The 20888-nt window shown below is 39.6% G+C and overlaps 1 protein-coding gene across 4 annotated transcripts in view; it reads right to left on the reverse strand.

Annotated features, from left to right (window-relative positions):
• LOC121239761 (structural maintenance of chromosomes protein 3) overlaps nucleotides 1-20888 on the reverse strand; it is a 42313-nt gene that overhangs the window by 10848 nt on the left and 10577 nt on the right. For all 4 annotated transcript variants that reach the window (XM_041137075.1, XM_041137073.1, XM_041137074.1 and 1 more), the window contains 4 exons: nucleotides 17858-18002; nucleotides 4734-4906; nucleotides 4559-4658; nucleotides 93-229 (listed from right to left, as the gene is read on the reverse strand). In XM_041137075.1, coding sequence (XP_040993009.1) covers nucleotides 93-229; nucleotides 4559-4658; nucleotides 4734-4906; nucleotides 17858-18002 — 555 coding nt within the window. The remainder of the gene's footprint in view (nucleotides 1-92; nucleotides 230-4558; nucleotides 4659-4733; nucleotides 4907-17857; nucleotides 18003-20888) is intronic.

Here is a 20888-nt window from a genome sequence, read left to right on the forward strand (position 1 = left end):
TAGATGCCCAACTGCATATTACGGTACATGCAGTTCCAAGAAATAAAGGCCAGAAAAAAAAAAACAAACATACAAAGAAAGATTGTATATACCTGTTTCCTGCAGTAACTTCAACCGCAGTGAAAAACCTTTCATCACAATCAAGCAACTCAATAATTGGACCAAACACCCCACGAATGTCATACTCTTTGCAGATATATTTAACTGTTTTCAGCCCTCTCCTCACATCCTGTGCATTGATACAGTGTAATTGAAAAAAAATGTAGTAGATACAACACCGCCTTAATGAAGAACTATGTACCAAATTATTCATCTAACCACTTGAAAGAGTCAAATGAGAGAGAGAGAGTAATAAAAAAACATAATTACTAAATAATTACACAAATTAACCTTTACTAGAAAATTACTAAATAATTAGACAAATTAACTCAAAAGCCTTCGTCACTTATTGTGTACAATTTATGATATCTAAAGCATAAGCATTACAGGAACTCTGGCATTATTTGTCACTTTCTTAATTATGATAATATGTCACTTTCAAAATTGAGAAACAGATGACAAATTTATATTTCATTATATTTTAGGATAAAGGCTAAGATCACTCTTGTCAACCTTTATCCAATTTGAATCATAGTCAACTTTATGGATCTTGTTTCAACTATTTGAAGTCAACTGCTATTATAATACTATCTATTGCCAACAGATTATTTCATGGTTCGAGACAGATCCATTGTCGTTGTAACTTTTTGTTTTTATCACACAGGCTCTCAGCAAAATTTCATCAGCTGCGCAGTTGATGGAGGTTTTCTATCTGGCCTTTCAGTGGGGGCTAAGGAAAAGTCTATCACATGACAAAGTGGTGCCATATGTGCAGATAGAGCGTGGATTATGTACAAAATCTTTTACTCCATTGTGAGATTGCAATACCTAGTGGAATGATCTTTTTAGTCTAATTGGACTGGCTTGGGACATTCCGAGAATAATTGTAAATCTCTTTGCATAATATAGCAGCCCACAAATTGAAACACAGTAGAAGAGGATAGTTGTCTAATGTGGTGCATTTGAAGGGAAATGAATGGTACAAATTTTGCAGATCGAGAGTGGATGATAGAGGAGCTTAGAATTTCTTTTTCAATACTTCATTCCTTTGGGCAGCTTTTATAGATTTTAATGTGCTAAGCTTCCATGATTCTCTTATTTCTTCTCTTATTTCTTCTCCTATTTCTAATTAGGTGTCCTCTTGTATGCTTCCTTTGTACTTGGGTCATGCCTTCATTAGATCATTCGTTGATAGTTTGAAATTGTGAAAAATCCAAGTTTCAACACCTTCACATCACTTGACAACTCATAATAACAGAATGGCGTTGTACATATTTGTAGACAGTGAAACAATTGATCCCCTTCTTTTTCACTGTGACGTAACTAGGGACTTACTAATATTGATTTTCTGTTTGTTCGGGATTAAGTGGCTCATGCACCAACAGGTGGTGGAACTATGGCTTGTTGGAAAATTCCGTTTGGAGGTTATTGCAATTAGAAGTTTGGAAGACGATTCTTTTGTGCTTAATGTGTTGAATTTGTCAAGATTGTAATGCTCAAGCCTGTGAATATTGCATAAGAACAGTGATAAGAGTTAAAATCCATATGTTTTATCCCTTGTACGGTTAGTTGGCTCCTCACAACAGCTCCCATTTCTGTAATTTTCTATATTTATTTCTTTTTAATTTTTGTTCTTTTTCTTCTTCTCCCTAGTTGAGTGTTTCATCTTGTATGCTTCATATGAACATAGGCAGCGACCATCTGTGCCTTTTATAGATTGCTTTATTCATCAAAAATAGAAATTTAAACTTGCAAATGCATGGTGACTTATCATTCAATACTACTGCAACTGTGCAGATAAAATTTGAGCCAAGATGTACTGTAACATACTAGTCTTGGATTTAGGGTTTATGAGTAATTTCCTAGTAAAAGTTTTTCTATTATTATTATTATGATTATAGTTTTATCAGAATTGATCTTTACTTTATATTTTTGTATAATTACTTTTATGATGTTATTTAAAATTGCTAGAGTTTGTTTTTAATAATGATTTTCTATATTACATCAGATTTACATTCACTAGGTTTGGTTTGAAATTTAAAGTTTATTTTCTCTATCTCCACCACACCGTATCTTTGGTTTTAGTCTCTTAGTTAAACACCTTAAACCTCCAACCCGTAGGTTTGAACCCACTTTCTGTCGATTTGAAATCCTAACCTTATTTTCAGCCTCATCCCTAGCTTAGTAAATTTAAATTCTTGTGGAAACCGACTCTGTTAGTGAGTAACGATTTCCACTCCGCACGTCTAACCTCTCAGCCGCATGCACGTCTCTACTCCTCTAAGATTTCCTCTTATTTTCTCTATCTTCTACACTTATAAATAGCACTTACCTCGTACGAGAGGAGTAACTCGTGAGCCACTCCAAATCATCTACTTCTGAAATACCCAGAGTACCAAAACACTGCCGTTTAAGCCTTAGGTTTCTTCCCAACCACCGTCGACCACCATAGAACATCGGAGCACCACCCGTGGGACCAGAAACTGCCGACTAGCTCAGCCCCAGCGCACCCACTCCCTTCCGGTAAGATCTCGACCGCCGCAGCCTTTGTTTTGGTTTTGGTAGTTCTCTCTCTAAACTCTCTCTCTCTCTCTCTCTCTCTCTCTCTCTCTCTCTCGGTGTCGCACCACCATAGGGACCCCCCTGTCGCGTCGCCGGTCACTCCCAGCAACCCAACACCGCCGTTGCCCTCAACCCCCTCTCGGTGAGTCCCTCATTTTCGCACAGCCATCCCTCTATTGTTCTGCATGATTTATTTCCCGTGAAATTAGCTTGTGTCAAAGTAGGACTTCGGCCCTAAGACCATACGCCTAAGTCTTTTTTTTTTTGTAATAAACAGAGTGTTGGGCTTCCTTTTAATAGTCTGGTATTTTTAATTGGCCTTAATCTTATTATACAGTTTTAGTAATTTTTATTGGGCTTAATATTTTAAAGGTCAGTTTTTAATTAAATAAATATATCAGTCAAATGCTATTTTTTATAAGAAAGTGTTGAAAGAATTTAAAATGTGTTTTGAAGTATATTATTGAGCCTAATATTTTGTTAATATTTCCTTTGTTGATTAAGTAGAATTTAATAAACTTATTATGTTAAGAATTTAATAAAATTATGAAGTTAAGAATATTTAATAGAATTTATTAGGTTTCTTATAAGATTTAATAATTATGTTAAGAAATGAAACTTAGATTAAGAATTTAAGTTTAAGAATTATTTTGAAATAGTTGAGTATTCATCTAAATTATAAATAAGTATTTTAAGTAATTTAGATACCAGGATTTATTGAATTGTTTAACATTATCTTTTAGATTGTAGATTTAATTAAGTAGGATATTAGTACTTATGTAATTTCAAACCAATTTAGTGATAGTTATTATTTCATATAGGTCTCAAGTTACGAAGTATTATTCAAGAAGACACGCAGCGAGGTAAGTAATTTGATCACAAGCTTAGGATTATCACAGTTCAGTTTATAGATAATTAGTATTCAAGCCAGTTTTTTCCAGCCAATTATTTTATGTACCACTCATGTCATATGCAAACATGTCATCCAGTATAGCATACTATTTTGTCATTTCCGCATCATGTTTAAATTCAGAAATTATGATTTCGTATATAGTATGTCATACATCTCATGTGTATAAGACACGTAAGTCATCTTAAATTCAAGTGAAAGATAAGATCAGATCAGTTATTAAGATGGCCATTCAGATACATGGTACCAATGCAGTTCAATTCAGGGTGAATGTGCAAGCCACGAACTCAGTCGTGGTCCACCATAGTATGCCAGAATATTATCAGCGGCTCCCCTTGCGGCCGCGGGATGTGGGGCCGGTGCACAACCTCGCACACAGGGTTAAGTGTGTTGGCCAGTCAGATAAATTAGTTAAATCAGATAAATCAGTCAGATCAGTCTGTTAATTCAGTTAAACAGTCATGCATAGCACAAGCATCAGCATGAATAGTCAGGATTTTTTTTAAACTCTCAACATGAAAGTTTTTATAAAAACCTTATATTTAGTATGTTTACGTTGTGATAGATTTCTTGTTGAGTCTTCGACTCATTTTTATTTATTTCATGTTTTAAACCACCCAGGTGATGATGAAGAATACGAGCAGGCAGGCCAGGAGTAGAAGAAGCATTAATTTATTTTTGTTCAGACTTTCTAAAATAAAACATGTTTTTATGACATGAGTTTCGTTCTGTTTATTTAATTTAATATTTTTGGAAGACTTTTATTAGACATTTTCCACAAAATAAATTGCTGATTTTTATTTATGAACTTTGAGATCTCTTGCCGGATTTTATTTTTATGAAAAGTATGTGACGCTCCTAGCCTACGGGAAGGGGTGTTACATGTACACTTTTGATTGTGTCACTTGTATGTAGGTTTCCCAAGGCATTTTGACAACCATGTTTCACAAACAAGAAAGTAAAACAGCTCAAGATACAATTACTCACACCAGGAGTAGCGTGATCAAGGCTCTTTTCTCCCTTCTCAACTTCTGTTATCAGCTTATCAATTTCTGAAGAAAGTCCACTCTCTTTGCCCCATAAGCTCCTACAAAATTAACCACCTTAAACATATCGGAATATTTGAATAGCCTTAATCAATCAAAGGAGCAAAAGACCATACTTCCGCTCATTTTGCAGTTTGTCTCTCTGAACTTTATGATGACTAAACCCTTCACGCGACTGAAAGATAAGGGATTCTATAGCAGCAATTTCAGTTTTGCGACCATCAATGTAGACATCCCGCTCTTTTAACTCACTGTCAAGCCGATGAATTTCATCCTGAAGTTTTTCCTCCTGTAGCCAAAATAAAAGAGAAGACAATAAAACATTTTAAAGTTATCTATGATTGCAAAGTCATCGATAAATTACAAAATATTTCAAGGACAGTAATTAATCTAGGAAAGAAACAAACTTGAAAATGAAATACAAGGATATGAAACAATTTGAGAGCTGGAAGGACGGTGGTATAGAGAAGTCAACTAATAAATCATGTATGTCTGATCTCTGTTTCTCTAAACAATAAAAAGAATCATTATCGTAGTCCAAATGACCAAAAGGCAGAGGAACTAGACCACCAGCAATCAGGAAGATGTAGTAATCAAAATTTTAAGGCAATTGCACAGAAAATGGAAAAATTCCCATGATAGAAAAATTGCAAATAACCCTACTAACCAATGGGTCAACTCTTGTCTCAGAAAATAAAATGGCAACTTTCCACTACTTCTCCATATTCAACTACTTTAGAAATACGTAATACATTTATAGATGCGAAATTATATTAAAGCTATAGAACAGAATAGCAAGCATCACTACACATTTAAAAGTCTTAAGAGTCTCACTTCTTGATCTAGGGTCTTGGAGAACTACAACATGTTTATACTATCAAACCAAGCAAAAGACTAAAGGGTACATTTCATAGACAAATGGAAAAATAGATGCCAGAAGCCTCATTACAGAGATTATTTAAAGGACAACAGCAGGAATCCAGCTTTGTTGAGTTAGCCTTGCTACAGAGGTTATTTAAAGGACAATAGCATGAATGACAGCTATGTTGAGTTACACTGAGTTAGTGACATAGTTAATTGCTTACCTATCAAAACAATGTTACTGACATAGTTGAATCATTTACCAGGAAACATCTATTATAAAGACAGACCATCAAACCAACGGCTCCCTCCCTCACTCTCTCTCAGGGGCCAAGTTGTACTATTCAACGCTTGCTTTAGTGATTTACATTGACTTAACACCATAAATAATGCATGTCCCACCATGTCAATCTTAAGGACGAAGTAGCAATATTCAAAACACTTTATTGATTTATGGAGCTACGTTTACATAAGCAATAGGTAGCAAATGGGGTGCTCCCACCCCCCCCCCCCCCCCCTCTTCCTCTTTTCGTCTATGGTTAAGTAACATTTTTGTTGCCTGATATTCAGTAGTGGCTTCAATTTCATCCCCAGCATTTTACATTTGCAATTAAGAGGCTAACAGTTTCAAATTTTGTCAAGTTATCCTTTCATCAACTAAGAAAAATAGTCCATTATGGTCCTAGGGACAAAGAAAAGATTATAAGTTTGGATGGGCTGGGTACTTTTAGGTCTTGATTATATGGTTGAATTGAATTTTTTTTTTATTGGTACCGGGTGTCCGAAAACAGCGTCTCAACTAATCTAAGAGGTGCACAAGCCCTCAACAAGAAATTTTCCGCAATTGCACCTTGGGTAATTCAAGGGGAAGATCCCTCAGTCCGATGGCCACTAGAGATTGTTTGCACCTAGGAGGATTCGAACTTAGACCTTGGAGGGAGCATACCACCAAGACCAAGGTCTTTACCACTTAAGCCAACCCCTAGGGGTTTGTTGAATTGAATTGAAATTTTTTAGGAATACCTTTTCACAAAGTGATAAAAAAAACCCAAGTAAAAAATAAGAAAGAAAAAAATAAATTTCAAACTTGCATTCTTCCATTAATACTGGTAATTTTACATCTAATGTGAATATTATATTATAATTTAATTTCTTGAAATACAATAGGAAAAGAAAAAAAAAATGTAGCTACCATAAAATTCTAAGAGAGACCAAATTCTAATTTGATGATATATAAGAAAGACCTATTAAAAAATTGTTGTCAATTTGCAAGGTACCCTTAAGACTGGCCATTTAAGAGCATTGGCCAAGGCCAAGTTTGAATTGTCGACAAGAGCAAGAATAAAAGTGTCAAAAATTAAGGGAGATATACAAACTGGACAAGGATATTATATATATATATATATATATTTCCGTCGTAGCCTTAGGGAAGCCAAGCCCCCCCCCCCTGGCCTCGTCGCTGCATAAAGTACGGATATTGTTTACTTGTAATGTTGAAATTGTTATGCCTGTTGATGCGCATGATTGGTGTAGAGCTAGCAGATTTGATTTAGTCCTTGATTTGTGCTTTCCATATTTATGTCAAGTGTCTCTTAATTATAGGAAAACCTCTTTGATTCTAGAACCTCCTAGGGGAGTATAAAAAAGCATGATACCAATGAAAATCTCAAGCCTTGGGGAAAAATATACCTTGGCATATTTGAGTGCTTATCTATTTCTCCAATTTTCTTTTGATAAGATCTTGTATCTATTTAAGTGAGTTTATTTGCAATTCTTCTTTTGATTGTCACCGGGTGTCTGAGAACAAACTCCGACTAATCCCCGGGGGCAATTCTAGAAAGTAGTTACTAAAAGTATTATCACAACATATTAAAAGAAAAAGAAGAGGACTCATAACAATCTAGTTACCCTATGGTCAAAATCCCACTTTGAGGCTGGTTAACAAGGGCCCAAGGTTTATAAGTCTTTCTCAAAATTTTCTCTCCATACGCTTTAGACTTTTCTTGTTGTCAATGGTGGTTGGTGGTTGTTGATGGGGATTATCTGTTAGCAAAATGAACTCTTTTAGTTGTTTAGCTATAGAGTCAAAGGTTTTTGAGGTGAGAAGACTTGGGGGTAGGGTGTCCATTACTGAGAAAGGTTGGAAAGGAGTGAGCTGAATATGGCTGGGTTTAGAGACTATCGGTTGGGTGGCTAACTCATTGGAGGCTTGTTTGAAGGCTGAGAACAAAGGCTACTACTCAGCTCGACGGGAAGGTGACAGAGGCCTTACAGCCCAGCGTTGCTCTAACTCTCGGGGCTCATATATGGCTTTGGCTGTGTATGGGGGGGGAGGGCGCAGGAGCTACATACTCATACCTGAAGACAAGGAAGGAATGGGGTGGAGGAAGATGGTGGCAGTGTTGAAGGACATGGGCAGAGTAGGTGTCCAAGGGAGAAACCCATCGCCTGAGATGGTGGAAACTTGGCCAACCAAGTCATACAAGGAGGTTCTGGAGGTGCCTCGAGCTGTGCAGCGTAAGGTGATGGGAGGCTTGCAAAAGGGATTACCTCCCTTTTCGGCAGATACTCAGTGTGGAGGTGGTGTTGGCAGAGGGGTGATGGGACCGAAAGAAGAAAAAATTCTGATGGAGTTACGTGAAGTACAGGAATCGTTGGGGGAGCTAACTAATAGAGTTGGGGAGTTAATACGGTGCGTTGAGGGTTATGATCTGGAAGGAGTGGGCTCGGGTTGCCATGTGGGCCTTGGGGACACGGGTGGTGGGCTTAAGGGCCAAGGGAAGGGCTTAAGGGCCTTGGGGACACGGGTTGCCATCTGGAGGAAGAAGATGCAAACTGTAGGTGGCCCGTCGACGAGTGGGCCTGAGCCACCGTCGCCGGAAACGACGCAATCGACTCCGTCGAAGGTCGCAGAGGCCACGATGGACGTTACATCGCCGGCGGGTACAGAACCAAAGCAAGTAGAAGAGATTTACGACTGCCTCTGTGCTTACGATGGACCGAATGTTACACAGACTGTCACGATGAAGGGTATCGGCGCACAGACTACGTCGCCGACGTCAGAGGAGCCGTCGGCGAGCAGCGATAAGGTCATAGAAGGTTCGGGACTTATACGTGAAGTTGCTCTGGCTACTGTATTTGAGCCTATGCCTTCGAACCAGACACAGACAGCCCCGATGATGTGTTTGGAGCATGCTGAACCAGTCACAGGTAGCCCCGATGATGTGGTTGAATCAGACTCAGCTATGGGTGGGTCAAGACTCACTATCTTGGCGGGAGCAGATTCTGTTGCTGGAAAGGAGATGGGTACCAGTCAGCTGAGCATTTATGGGGACTCTGGGGGCAGAGAAGAGGAGGAGATGGGTAGCCCGTCACCCTTACAGATGCTCCCACCTCATATTGCACCTCGAGCATCAGATTGGGTACTAAAAAAAGTAGATGAGCTTCATGGTTGGGTGGGGATTTCCTGTGAAGGGTACGAAGACCAATTCTTGGCTCTCCTAGTAGCCATGGAAGCTGGTCGCTCCACGGTACTGAAGTCGGCTGCTAAAAAGGAGAGAGAATTGAAAAGATTGCAATGCTCCATTAACTATGATAATAAGGAAGGAACCTCGGGAGAGATAGAGCAAAAGGGAGGGACATCTCTCTTGTTAATGAAGCCTAAAATCTTATCTTGGAACGTGAGAGGGATCAATGACGTGAATAAACGACTACTTATTAGGTCCCTTCTCCGTAGTTGGAAAGTAGACATTGTTTGCCTACAAGAAACTAAACTGACAGTTATTTCTCTTCGTACTATTAGGAGTTTGTGGGGCGGTTTGCATGTGGGATGGCTGTATTTACCGTCCAATGGAGCTTCCGGGGGCATACTAGTTATGTGGGACAAAAGAGTGGTGGAAAAAATGGAAGATTGCATGGGGGATCATGTGGTGGCATGCTCTTTTAAGAACATAAGGGATGGTTATCAGTGGGCTTTTGCAGGCGTCTATGGGCCTAATCTTGACCCGTCTCGAAGGCTACTATGGGATGAGTTGGCCGGAATTAACAGTTTATGGGACTTACCTTGGTGTATTGGAGGTGATTTTAACGTCACCCGTTTCCCGAGCGAGAGATCAGGTGGCTCGGGTTTCAACTCACCAATGGTAGATTTTTCTAACTTCATTTCCGAACAGAATTTACTAGATATTCCTCTTGCAGGTGGTTCATTCACTTGGTCTAGCAACCGAGAACTTCCATCTTGGTCGAGGATAGATAGATTTTTAATCTCTTCGGAATGGGAGGCACAATATCCAAATCTCATTCAGAAGAGACTTCCCAGGTTGTATTCAGATCATTTCCCCATTCTTGTGAATTGTGGGGGCATCAGAAGAGGCCCAAGGTATTTCAAATTTGAGAACATGTGGTTGAAGTCAGAGGGTTTTCTGGACAGAATAAGACAATGGTGGTCTTCTTACCATTTTAATGGTAATGCTAGCCATAAGATGGCTTGCAAGTTAAAGTCTTTGAAAAAGGACCTGAAGGAGTGGAATATACAAGAGTTTGGTAGTGTGGACAGTCAGAAATCTGTTCTAATGGAGGAGCTTAAGAATATGGAGGGTGTGGAAGAGGAGAGGGTTAGCACTGAAACCGAGCGGGCCCGCAAATCCCAAGTGATTGCGGACATTGAACGGTTATCTCTTTTGGAAGAAATATCGTGGCGTCAGAAATCACGAGCTTTATGGTTAAAGGAAGGGGATAGATGCACCAAGTTTTTTCACCAAGTGGCCAACTCACATAGGCGGTACAATACTATAGATACTTTGTTGATAGATGGGGCGGTCTCTTCCAACCATACCGAGATCTCAGACCACATTGTCAATTACTATGATAAGTTGTTTTCGGAACAATTTGAGTGGAGACCGAGACTTGACGGGTTGGTGTTTGATGTTCTTGACCCGCAGGTTGCGGAACGACTCGAGAGGCCATTTGATGAGGTAGAGGTCAGGTCGGTGATTAGGGGTATGGCGGGTGATAAAGCCCCAGGTCCCGATGGCTTCTCCATGGCTTTCTTCCAGACATGTTGGGATGTGCTTAAAGATGACATTATGGAGGTTTTTCATGAATTTCATAGAAGCGGGCGGTTTGAGAGAAGCCTTAATAGTACATTCTTAGCACTCATTCCTAAAAAGCCCGGTGCTGTAGAAGTGAAAGATTTTCGACCCATTAGTTTGGTGGGTGGGCTATACAAAATTTTATCCAAAGTATTGGCGAACAGACTGAGTAAGGTGATGGAAGGCTTGATTTCGAAGCCTCAAAATGCATTTGTTCAAGGTAGGCAAATCCTTGACTCGGTGCTTATAGCCAACGAATGTCTGGAGAGTCGTATTAAATCGGGAGAGCCGGGACTCCTTTGTAAGTTAGACATGGAGAAAGCTTACGATCACGTTAACTGGAGTTTCTTAATTTATATGATGGAAAGATGCGGTTTTGGCTCTAAATGGTGTTCTTGGATCCTTCATTGTATTTCCACGCCTTGTTTCTCTGTTTTGGTGAATGGCACATCCAAAGGTTTTTTTAAGAGCTCCCGAGGTTTGCGACAAGGAGACCCTCTTTCTCCTCTTCTCTTTGTTTTTGTAATGGAAGCTTTCAGCAAGATGATTTCAGGGGCGGTAGAGGGAGGATTCATATCAGGATTCTCAGTGGGAGAGGCAAGGTCAGGTTTGCTTAACATCACTCACCTTTTGTTTGCTGATGATACACTAATCTTTTGTGAGGCCAGACGGGAGCAAATCCGAGCTTTGAGAGCTCTTTTATTATGCTTTGAAGCCGTGTCAGGCTTGAAGGTGAACTTGGCTAAATCAGAGGTAGTGCCAGTAGGACATGTACCCAATGTGGAGAGTCTGGCATCCATCTTGGAGGGTAAGATAACTCAGCTGCCCATGAAATATCTTGGCCTTCCATTAGGTGCGGCGTTCAAATCAAAATCTATTTGGGATGTTGTAATAGAAAAAATGGAGAGGAAACTAGCTGGTTGGAAGAGGATGTACTTATCTAAAGGGGGCCGGGTGACTCTCATAAAAAGTACTCTGTCTAACTTACCAACATATTTCCTTTCCTTATTTCCGCTCCCTGCTAAGGTGGCTCATCGCATGGAGAAAATTCAACGGGATTTCCTATGGGGAGGGATCAAAGATGAGTTTAAATTTCACTTGGTGAAATGGGCCACAATTTGTTCCCCTATCAAAGAAGGAGGTTTGGGTATACGGAATTTGAGAACTTTCAATCAAGCCTTGCTTGGCAAATGGTTATGGAGATATCACCAAGAACGGGAGGCCTTGTGGCGAACCGTTATTGCTTTGAAGCACGGGGAATCTTGGGGAGGGTGGTGTTCTAATGCGGTGAGTGGACCTCATGGAGTTGGGCTTTGGAAACACATTAGAAGAGGGTGGGACGCATATGCAGCACTTACTTGCTTCAAAGTCGGCAACGGATCTAAGGTGAAGTTTTGGCATGACTTATGGTGTGGTGATCGGGCGCTCAAGGATGTTTATCCACAAGTTTATAGCCTAGCAAGAAGGAAAGAAGCTTCTATCGCAGATCTGATAATCTCTTCCAATGGCTCTTCCCAATGGAACCTTACTTTTCATAGAGATGCACAAGATTGGGAGATGGACGACCTTTCGGCTTTTTTTGATTTTGTGTATTCCACTAGTGTGTTGGGGGAAGGAGAAGACAAGATATGTTGGCGTCCATCAATGAAGGGAGTGTTCACGGCTCGCTCTTTCTACCATTCCTTAAACTTGCACAACTCAGTCCCGTTCCCATGGAAAAGCATTTGGAAGACAAAGGCACCTCTAAAGGCAGCTTTTTTTGTATGGACAGCATCTTTGGGGAAGATTCTTACCATAGATAACCTAAGGAAACGTGGCATTATTGCTATAAATTGGTGTTACATGTGTAAGAAGAGTGGTGAGTCCGTTGACCATCTATTACTACATTGTGAGGTTGCCATGACTTTATGGACAGATGTCTTAGCACGGGTGGGGTTAGCGTGGGTGATGCCGGAAAGGGTGTGTGATTTTTTAGCCTCTTGGAGAGGTATTAGGGGCAACACTCAAATTGCATCCATATGGAAGATGCTACCTACTTGTCTATGGTGGTGCATTTGGAGGGAGCGAAATGCAAGATGCTTTGAAGATCAAGAAAGATCAATGGAAGAGCTTAGAATTTTGTTTTTCAATACTTTACTCCATTGGTCGATTGTAATTGATTTTCATGGCAGGTCTTTTCACGAGTTTCTTGTATCTCTAAGATAGACATTGTGATCGTGTTCATGTATATGTCCCGTGTACTTGGACACTCTATGTCTCCCTTTTGATCAATAAAAATTTGTTTACCGATCAAAAAAAAAGTTTTCAACAATGAAGATTCATAGATGACTAGTACATCTACCACTTTTTCCTCTTATAAGAATTGATTTGGCAAGGAAAACATCAGGATAGTCGGTGACTCTTTATCATCCATCTCTGGTAAATGTTCAACTGTTGTTACCATATCCATGACTTTATCCTCTATGCCTGATGTTCCTAGACTTCTGCAAATTCAGTGTCTATTGCCCTATAACTCAGGTTAATTGTCAAGCCATACTCACCCACATTAATGTTTTAAAGAAGCATCTGGAGAATAACCACATTAATGTCATAAAATCCCTCTAAGAAAGGGAAATTCAAGGTCTGTCCATTTCATAGGCTCATCACTATTCAGGAGAATAGGTGGAACATTTCGAAGAGGTGCCTTTAAAGGCTGCTTTCTTCGTATGGACAGCAGCATTAGGGAAGATACTGACCATATGCCACGCATCGTTGCAGAAAAAGAAATTAATGCAACACCAATCAAAAAAAGAAAAAACAATGTGGACAGTCTGTGGGGTTCTGCAACTTTGCTATTCTTACATCAATATACTCTCTCACACTCATGATGTAGTTCATCACTTCCAATTAAAGAAAAAGGAATCAATCCACCCATTAGTATAAGCACAAAAGTTTGCAGGTTATCTGGGCTTGAGTGAGACGATATAACATCGGCATCCATACGCTGACGTCAGTGCTGAACTCCAGCAACCACATGGTTTGAGGCACCAAAGCCTACTGGTTATTGTGGTGATTTTTGCAGAATTTATTGAAGCCATCTGGTGTGAGTTTTCTATTTCTGGACTTTTGAAATTATTTTTCAATCTGGAAATCCGGAGCTATTTTGAGGTTTTTGTTGCAAGGGTATCCTTCCATTTCAGCCAAATAGGGTATAGAAACACTCAGTTGTTGATGATTTGATGATATGTTGCATTTTTTTGGGTTTTTCTATGGATCTGGTGTGCTCAATTTGTCATAGGTGCTGGTTTTTTTATTGTTGATTTAAAGTTGATACCTTGTTTGCTGTTTGGTTGGATTGTGGACATTTTTTGTGGTCTGGTTGCATCAAACTTCTTCAAGTTTGTTTGATTTTGATTGTTATGACTGATGCAAATCCTTCTTTATCCCTTGATAATGACATGCCTAAATCAATTACCTAGAAAAAGTTGAATAGTCTAAATTATCTAGCTTGGGCACGTGCTGTGAAAATCTTCCATCGGGGAAAACAAAGATTGAAATACTTGACGGGTAATCCACCTGCCATGGAAGATGAAATTTATGAGGATTGGATGAGTGAGGATTCGGTTGTTATGGGATGGTTGTGGCATAGTATGGAGCCTCAAATTGCTACCACAGTTGAATTTTGCGATTCTTCCAAAAAGATTTGGGAGTCTATTGCTGCATCTTTTTCACATTAATGTTTCTTGAGTATATGAGATATATATGAGAAAATCTTCACCACCCAGCAGTATGGAAGACCACAATTCGAATACTTTTTTTTTATAGGTAATTGATTATATTATATTAATACGAATAGGCAAAGCCTGAGTACACAGGTAGTATACAAGTGATTACACCTATTTAGGGGGAATAAATAGAAATAAGAAAAGCATGAAAATCGAGGCCATTGAAATCTACAGCTTTGGCCCAAAGAAAGAGAGTTCTAATAAACAGTAATCCAATCTCCTCCAAAGAGCACTCCCTACCTTCAACACAATTCGAATACTATAGTATTCTTAAGAATTTGTGGGATCAACTAGTACAGTATCGTCCCTTTACTACTGATTTGGAGCAACAGAAACTTCATTGGGAGGATTTTATGATTACTTGTTGTCTGGTTTAGACACTAATCTACATGGGTTCAAAGATCAAATTCTTGCTAATCAGACCTTACCTACAGCAGCTAATGCATATTCTCAATTGTTGTGCTCATAATTGGGGCAAAACTTGGCTGTCACCTCCTCAGAGTCTTTTGCTTTAGTTTCAAATAGTAGCGGTCGTGGAAGCCCCCTTGGGGGTTTTCGTGGTGGCCACGGAGGCCGTGGTCCCCGTCATGGTGAACATGTTAACAAGGAAGTGTGATCATTGCGGTCATACTAATCATACTAAGCTATATTCTTGGGTGAAGTACGGCAAGCCAGATTATGTACATCAAGTCATCGATGTATCTACTTCTACTTCTTTTGGGAATATACCTTCTGGCTTTGATTCTCGTGGCTTGTGATGCACTCACTACTCACCTTAGTGAGCTTATTCAGCACCTAAGCACTGCACTTCCTTCTTCCACTGCTACATTAGCTGATTCAGGCAATGTTGCATGTGTGGAAAATCTCATCTGGTCAGAGTTTGTCTTCTGACCTTATCTCAAGTCATGAGGGGGAGTCTTCATTATCTTCTCCAACTCTTCCGTTACCTTTACCATCCTTTCCTCCTCCCATACCCTCAAATTCTTGTCCTGATTCTCTGTTTCAGATTTATCAACAATCTCGAGATAGGTTTGTTGTTTCTTATAGCCCTAACACTACATCTTTTTGTTAGAGGCCCCGGATCCATTCTCCTCTCCCTTGGATATTGATGAATTACCCATTGCCTTACGACGAGGTAAGCATAATAGTACTCAACACCTGTTGCTCGTTTTGTTTCATATGATCGTATTTCCTCTTGCTTGTGCTTTTTGCATATGCCCTATCCTCTATGCAAGAACCCATGGGAGGCCATAGCCACATCTAGGCCCATATTCCAAAAATACTAGTCAATGGTACAATTGGGAGCCCCATTGAGATCATTATAAAGAGCAAGAACTTCTCTCTCCCAAACAATGTGGGATCACATACGCCACCTATACTGATCACTCACTATGAAGTACCACAATCTCCCCCCTTTAAATTCCTTACATTCTCATCATGCCAGTCCATCGTAAGTGTCACGACTCAAGTCCCACACTTCTAGTTTAGATAGGCTTTGACACACACCCTATGGGAGGCCCTAGCCACATGTAGGCCCATATTCCTAAAGGATTAGTAAATGGTACAATTGGAGCCCATTGAGATCATTATAAAGAACAATAACTTTTCCCTCTCATGCAATGTAGGATCTCATATGTCAACTACACTCATCAGTTAGTATGGGGTATCACAATTTATCTCCATTCTCTTATCTTATAAGCAGGCCTTGGCTTTGGAGCATGCTATGAATGAGGAAATGAGTGCACTTCGGCCCTGGGAGCTTGCTACTCTTCCCCTAGGTAAGCAATCAGTTCGTTGTCACTGGGTTTATACTACTAAATATCTTCCTGATGGTTCTATTGAGCGTCTCGAGGTGCGATTGGTTGCAAAAGGGTACACTCAAACATATGGTGTTAATTATCCAGAGACTTTCTCCCCCAATGCCCATCTCACTCTGTTCGGAATCTGCTTTCAATTGTTAGTAGTCATTCTTGGCCCTTATACCAAATTGATATAAAGAATGTCTTCCTTCATAGAGATCTCCAAGAGGAAGTGTATATGGATCAACCCCCTCGATATATTGTTGATGGTAGTGAACACATTGTATGTCAATTAAGGAAAGCCTTATAAGGTTTTACGCAATCTCCTCGTGCTTGGTTTGATAGATTCGGTGCCATTGTACTTATGGAATCTAGCGTTCCAATGCTGACCATTCTGTCATTGTTCAACACTCTTCCATTGGCATCATTGTCTTGCTTGTTTATGTGGATGAAATATTTATCTCTGACAGTGATTCAACAAGCATTACCAATTTGAAACAATATTTTAGTAAGCAATTTCATACCAAGGACTTGGGTGCTCTTCGCTATTTTCTTGGGATTAAAGTTGCTCATTCTTCTCAGGGTATCTCTGTCTCAATGAAAATATGTTCTTGATCTTTTGTCTGAGACTGGTCTCTTAGGAACTTGACCTACAATACTCCTAAGGACTCTACTAATAAACTTGATGGTGAGCAAGGTGCTTTGTTTACTGATATCAATTGATACCGACGCTTGTTTGGGGAGTTAATTTATTTTACTGTGACTCACTCTAACATTACTTGTGTCGTTGGAGTGGTTAGCTAGTATATGCATGCTCCCTATCAACCTCAATTTGATGATGTTTGTCATATCTTGCATTATCTTAAGGGTGCCCCTGGTCAAGGTTTGTTATGCAAACCGGCTATTAAATTTTCGATCACAGGTTTTAGTTATGCTGATCGGGCTTGAAGTCAGTCTAATAGACACTCCACTTCTGGCTATTTGTACCTTTGTTGGTGGTAACTTGTTATATCGCATAGTAAAAAGCACAATGTTGATTCCTGCTCTGGTGCTTAAGCTGAATATAGAGCTATGGCTCATACTGGTTCCGAGATGTTATGGGTTTACTCCTTCCTTTGCGACTTAGGTTTTGATGTTTCTACTCCTATGCAGATTCACTGTGATCAAGCTACAATCTTTATTGCCAACAATCCTTTCCATGATCGTACTAACCATATCAAAGTAGGTTGTCATTTTATTCGAGATTTATGGATACAGAAACGTATTGTGACTCCCTATATTCGCTTCGAAGATCAGCTGGGTGATATTCTCACCAAACCATTATCTCATGCCTCCTTTCAGGGATTCTCCAACAAGCTGGGCATTTGATTTGTATGCTCCAGCTTGAGGGGTATTGTTAGAGCTGTCATATTTTGTATAGGAACTTGTTACACTTAGAAATTAAGGGTATTGTTGTATTTATGTTATAGTTACTCTAGTATAAAACATGTATGCTGACAGTCAATAGTAACCGACTCCTTTTTCACATTTCCAACTCTTTTTCTCCTCTTCCACTCCTTTTCTCAACTTTAAGTGCTTCTCTACTATGGTATTTTTCCAGGTAGCTCTTCACCAAACAAAACAAATTTAAGCCTAATGTGCTATCAAGATAGAATATCTAGACAACACTATATTGCATCCAAAACCATATTGCAATGTCCTCAACCAAATTGTTGTGATTTCTTACCTGCACCAAGTTTGAAGAAAGCACCCGGTTAAGATCATCAATTTCCTTTTGAAGCCATTTATCACGAGCAGCTTTACTTGCAAACTGGGTAGCACGGCCTTGTTTTTGATAAAGAATGCTAAGCTGCTTTTCTCGCTCCATTATCCTGTCACAGTTATGATGAGGAAAAGATATTAGCAACTAGTAGCAAGTTTTCTCAAAAGCACACAAAAAGCTCAATCGCTCTAGCAAGAATATCACCCTAAACAAAATACACATGCATTTGCATAATATTTTTTTTATAGGTAAAAATAAATTTATTAAAACCACGTAAAGAGGCATAGCCCAAGTATATGGGGTATTACAAGAGAAAATACCTAGTTACAAGCTAAGAACTAGTGAAAGAAACAAAGAAATCATGAAAACAGGTCCCATCCAATACAATAGCCGATGCCCAGAGAAATAACATATGGTAGAAAAAATCTCTAATCCCTCCCAACGAGTGTTCTCTATCTTCGAAACAACAATCGATCCTCTCAAGCCAAATACACCACATCAAATATAGGGAAACCATCTTCCAAATGGCAGCAATATGGCGATTATTCCTGAATTTCTCGCCAACAAGCCAGAAGATCCACCGCCCTCCTAGGCATCACCCAAGCCATACCAATCATATTAAAAATCTCGTCCCAGAGATCCTTTGCCACTTCACAATGTAGAAGTCGGTGATCCACGGATTCTCCATTCCTTTTACACATGAAGCACCAATCCATAATAACGAGACCACACTTTCTCAAATTATCGGTTGTCAGAATTTCCCCAAGAGATGCCAGCCAGCCAGACGAAAACAGCAACCTTGCAAGGCACTTTGCTCCTCCACATGAGCTTCCAAGGAAAGTCATTAGGGGGTTGATATGACATAGCCTTATACAAAGATCTGACTCAGAACTTTCTTGTTCCCAGGGTGATCCACAGCAACCTATTCTCCCCACCATGTTCCATATTAAAGGCATACAACATGCTGAAAAAATCTGAGATGTCACCCACCTCCCAATCATGTACAGCTCTAATAAACCTTACATCCCACTGTAAAGAGCCATTGGAGTTGACCATGTAATCTGCCACAGAAGCTCCCTGATCAAATCCAAACCTAAAGAGAGAAGGAAAAGCATTCTTTAGTGTAATGTTCCCTCACCAAATGTCATGCCTAAATTTAATCCAAGATCCCTCACCCACCACAAATCTAAAATTGCTAATAACCCCCCCCCCCCCCTAATTTCGAATAAATCTCCACACTCACACACCATACAAACCCCTCACTACATTTGAACACCACCCTCCCCAAATGCTCCCCATATTTGACATCAACTACATTCCTCCGAAGGGCGTCCCCCCTCTTAGTGATACTGCCATAACCATTTCCCTAAGAGTGCCTTATTAAATATTCTCAGCTTTTGAACCTTTAAACCTCCTCTTGAGATTGGGATACAAACCTTATCCCAATTACATAAATGGAACTTGTTCTTATCCCCCATACCACCCCACAAGAAAGCATGAAAAATCTTTTCAATTCTATTAGCCACCCTTGCAGGCAAAGGAGATAAAGACAGAAAATATATAGGAAGGTTAGATAAAGTGCTCTTAATTAAGGTGATTCTTCCCCCTTTAGACAAGTACATCATTTTCCATCCTGCCAATCTCTTCTCAATATTTTCAATAACACCATCCCACATCGCCTTTGACTTATGAGGGGCCCCCAAGGGGAGACCAAGACACCTTTTTTTTTTATAACTAAGATACTTCATGGGTAAAGATGACACCTTGCAACCCAGAATATTGGCCAAATCCCATATATCAAGTACGGAACCAACAGGTACCATTTGACTTTGTCAAATTCACCTTTAGACCTGAAACAACTTCAAAACAAAGTAAAAGGGTCCGTAGCAAACAAATCTGTTCATGATCCGGCTCACAAAAAATTAATGTGTCATCAGCAAAAAGTAGATGCGATACATTTATGCTGCCATACGATGAACCTCCCACCAAAAAACCTGAAAGAAAACTTTCATCCACCGCCGCCTCCAACATTCTACTCAAAACATCCATTATTAAAACGACGAGGAAAAGAGAAATTATCCCCTTCTCTCAAACCACGGGAACTATTAAAAAAACCCATGGGGGTGCCATTCACCAAAATTGAAAATCTAGCAGTGGTAATACAATACTCCATCCACTTCCACCACCTCTCCCCAAATCGATACCTTTCGTGTAAGTACAACAGAAAATCCCAATCAACGTGATCATAAGCCTTCTCCACATCCAATTTGCAAAGAATATCTAGATCTCTTCCTCTGATTCTACTTTCCAAGCATTCATTAGCAATAAGCACAGAATCAACTATTTGTCTCCCCTTTACAAATGCATTTTGCATCTTCGAAATAATCTTCTCCATAACCACACTCATACGATTGGCAAGAACCTTCAATATGATCTTCTACACTCCATTCACAAGACTAATGGGGTGGAAATCCTTCACTTCCACTGACCCTGCCTTCTTGGGAATGAGTGCAATAAAAGTGACATTAAGCCTTTTTTCAAATTTCATAAAAGAGTAGGGATTCAAGAAAGACCTTCATGACGTCCTCCCAAACAATGCCCCAACAGGTCTCAAAAAAAGCCATAAAACCGTCTGGAACCGGAGCTTTATCTTTGTCCACCCCTCTTATCACGTTAATATTGCTAGGACACAGTTCAGATAAATAAAAAGGAATACCCACAGAAATAAAAGGGATAAAAGAAAAAAAGCAATAATTTTAGTGATTGTAAACACATCTCATCTAAAATGTTGTTCAGTGAAACAACCTGCAATGCAATAACCGAAACAATCAAAACGATCGGAGATGACATTAATGAAACGGAAGTGACATGGGCAGGAGTGGTGTAACTGTTCAGAAATTTATTTCCACTATAATGTGTTGGTCAAGCAAGCCCAGTTTGGCCAATAGGATGCCACTGCCTTGGTATATTATTATTATTATTATTATTATTATTA

The sequence above is a fragment of the Juglans microcarpa x Juglans regia genome, chromosome 7D (assembly GCF_004785595.1).
Source record: "Juglans microcarpa x Juglans regia isolate MS1-56 chromosome 7D, Jm3101_v1.0, whole genome shotgun sequence".
In the NCBI taxonomy this organism is placed as follows: Eukaryota; Viridiplantae; Streptophyta; class Magnoliopsida; order Fagales; family Juglandaceae; genus Juglans; species Juglans microcarpa x Juglans regia.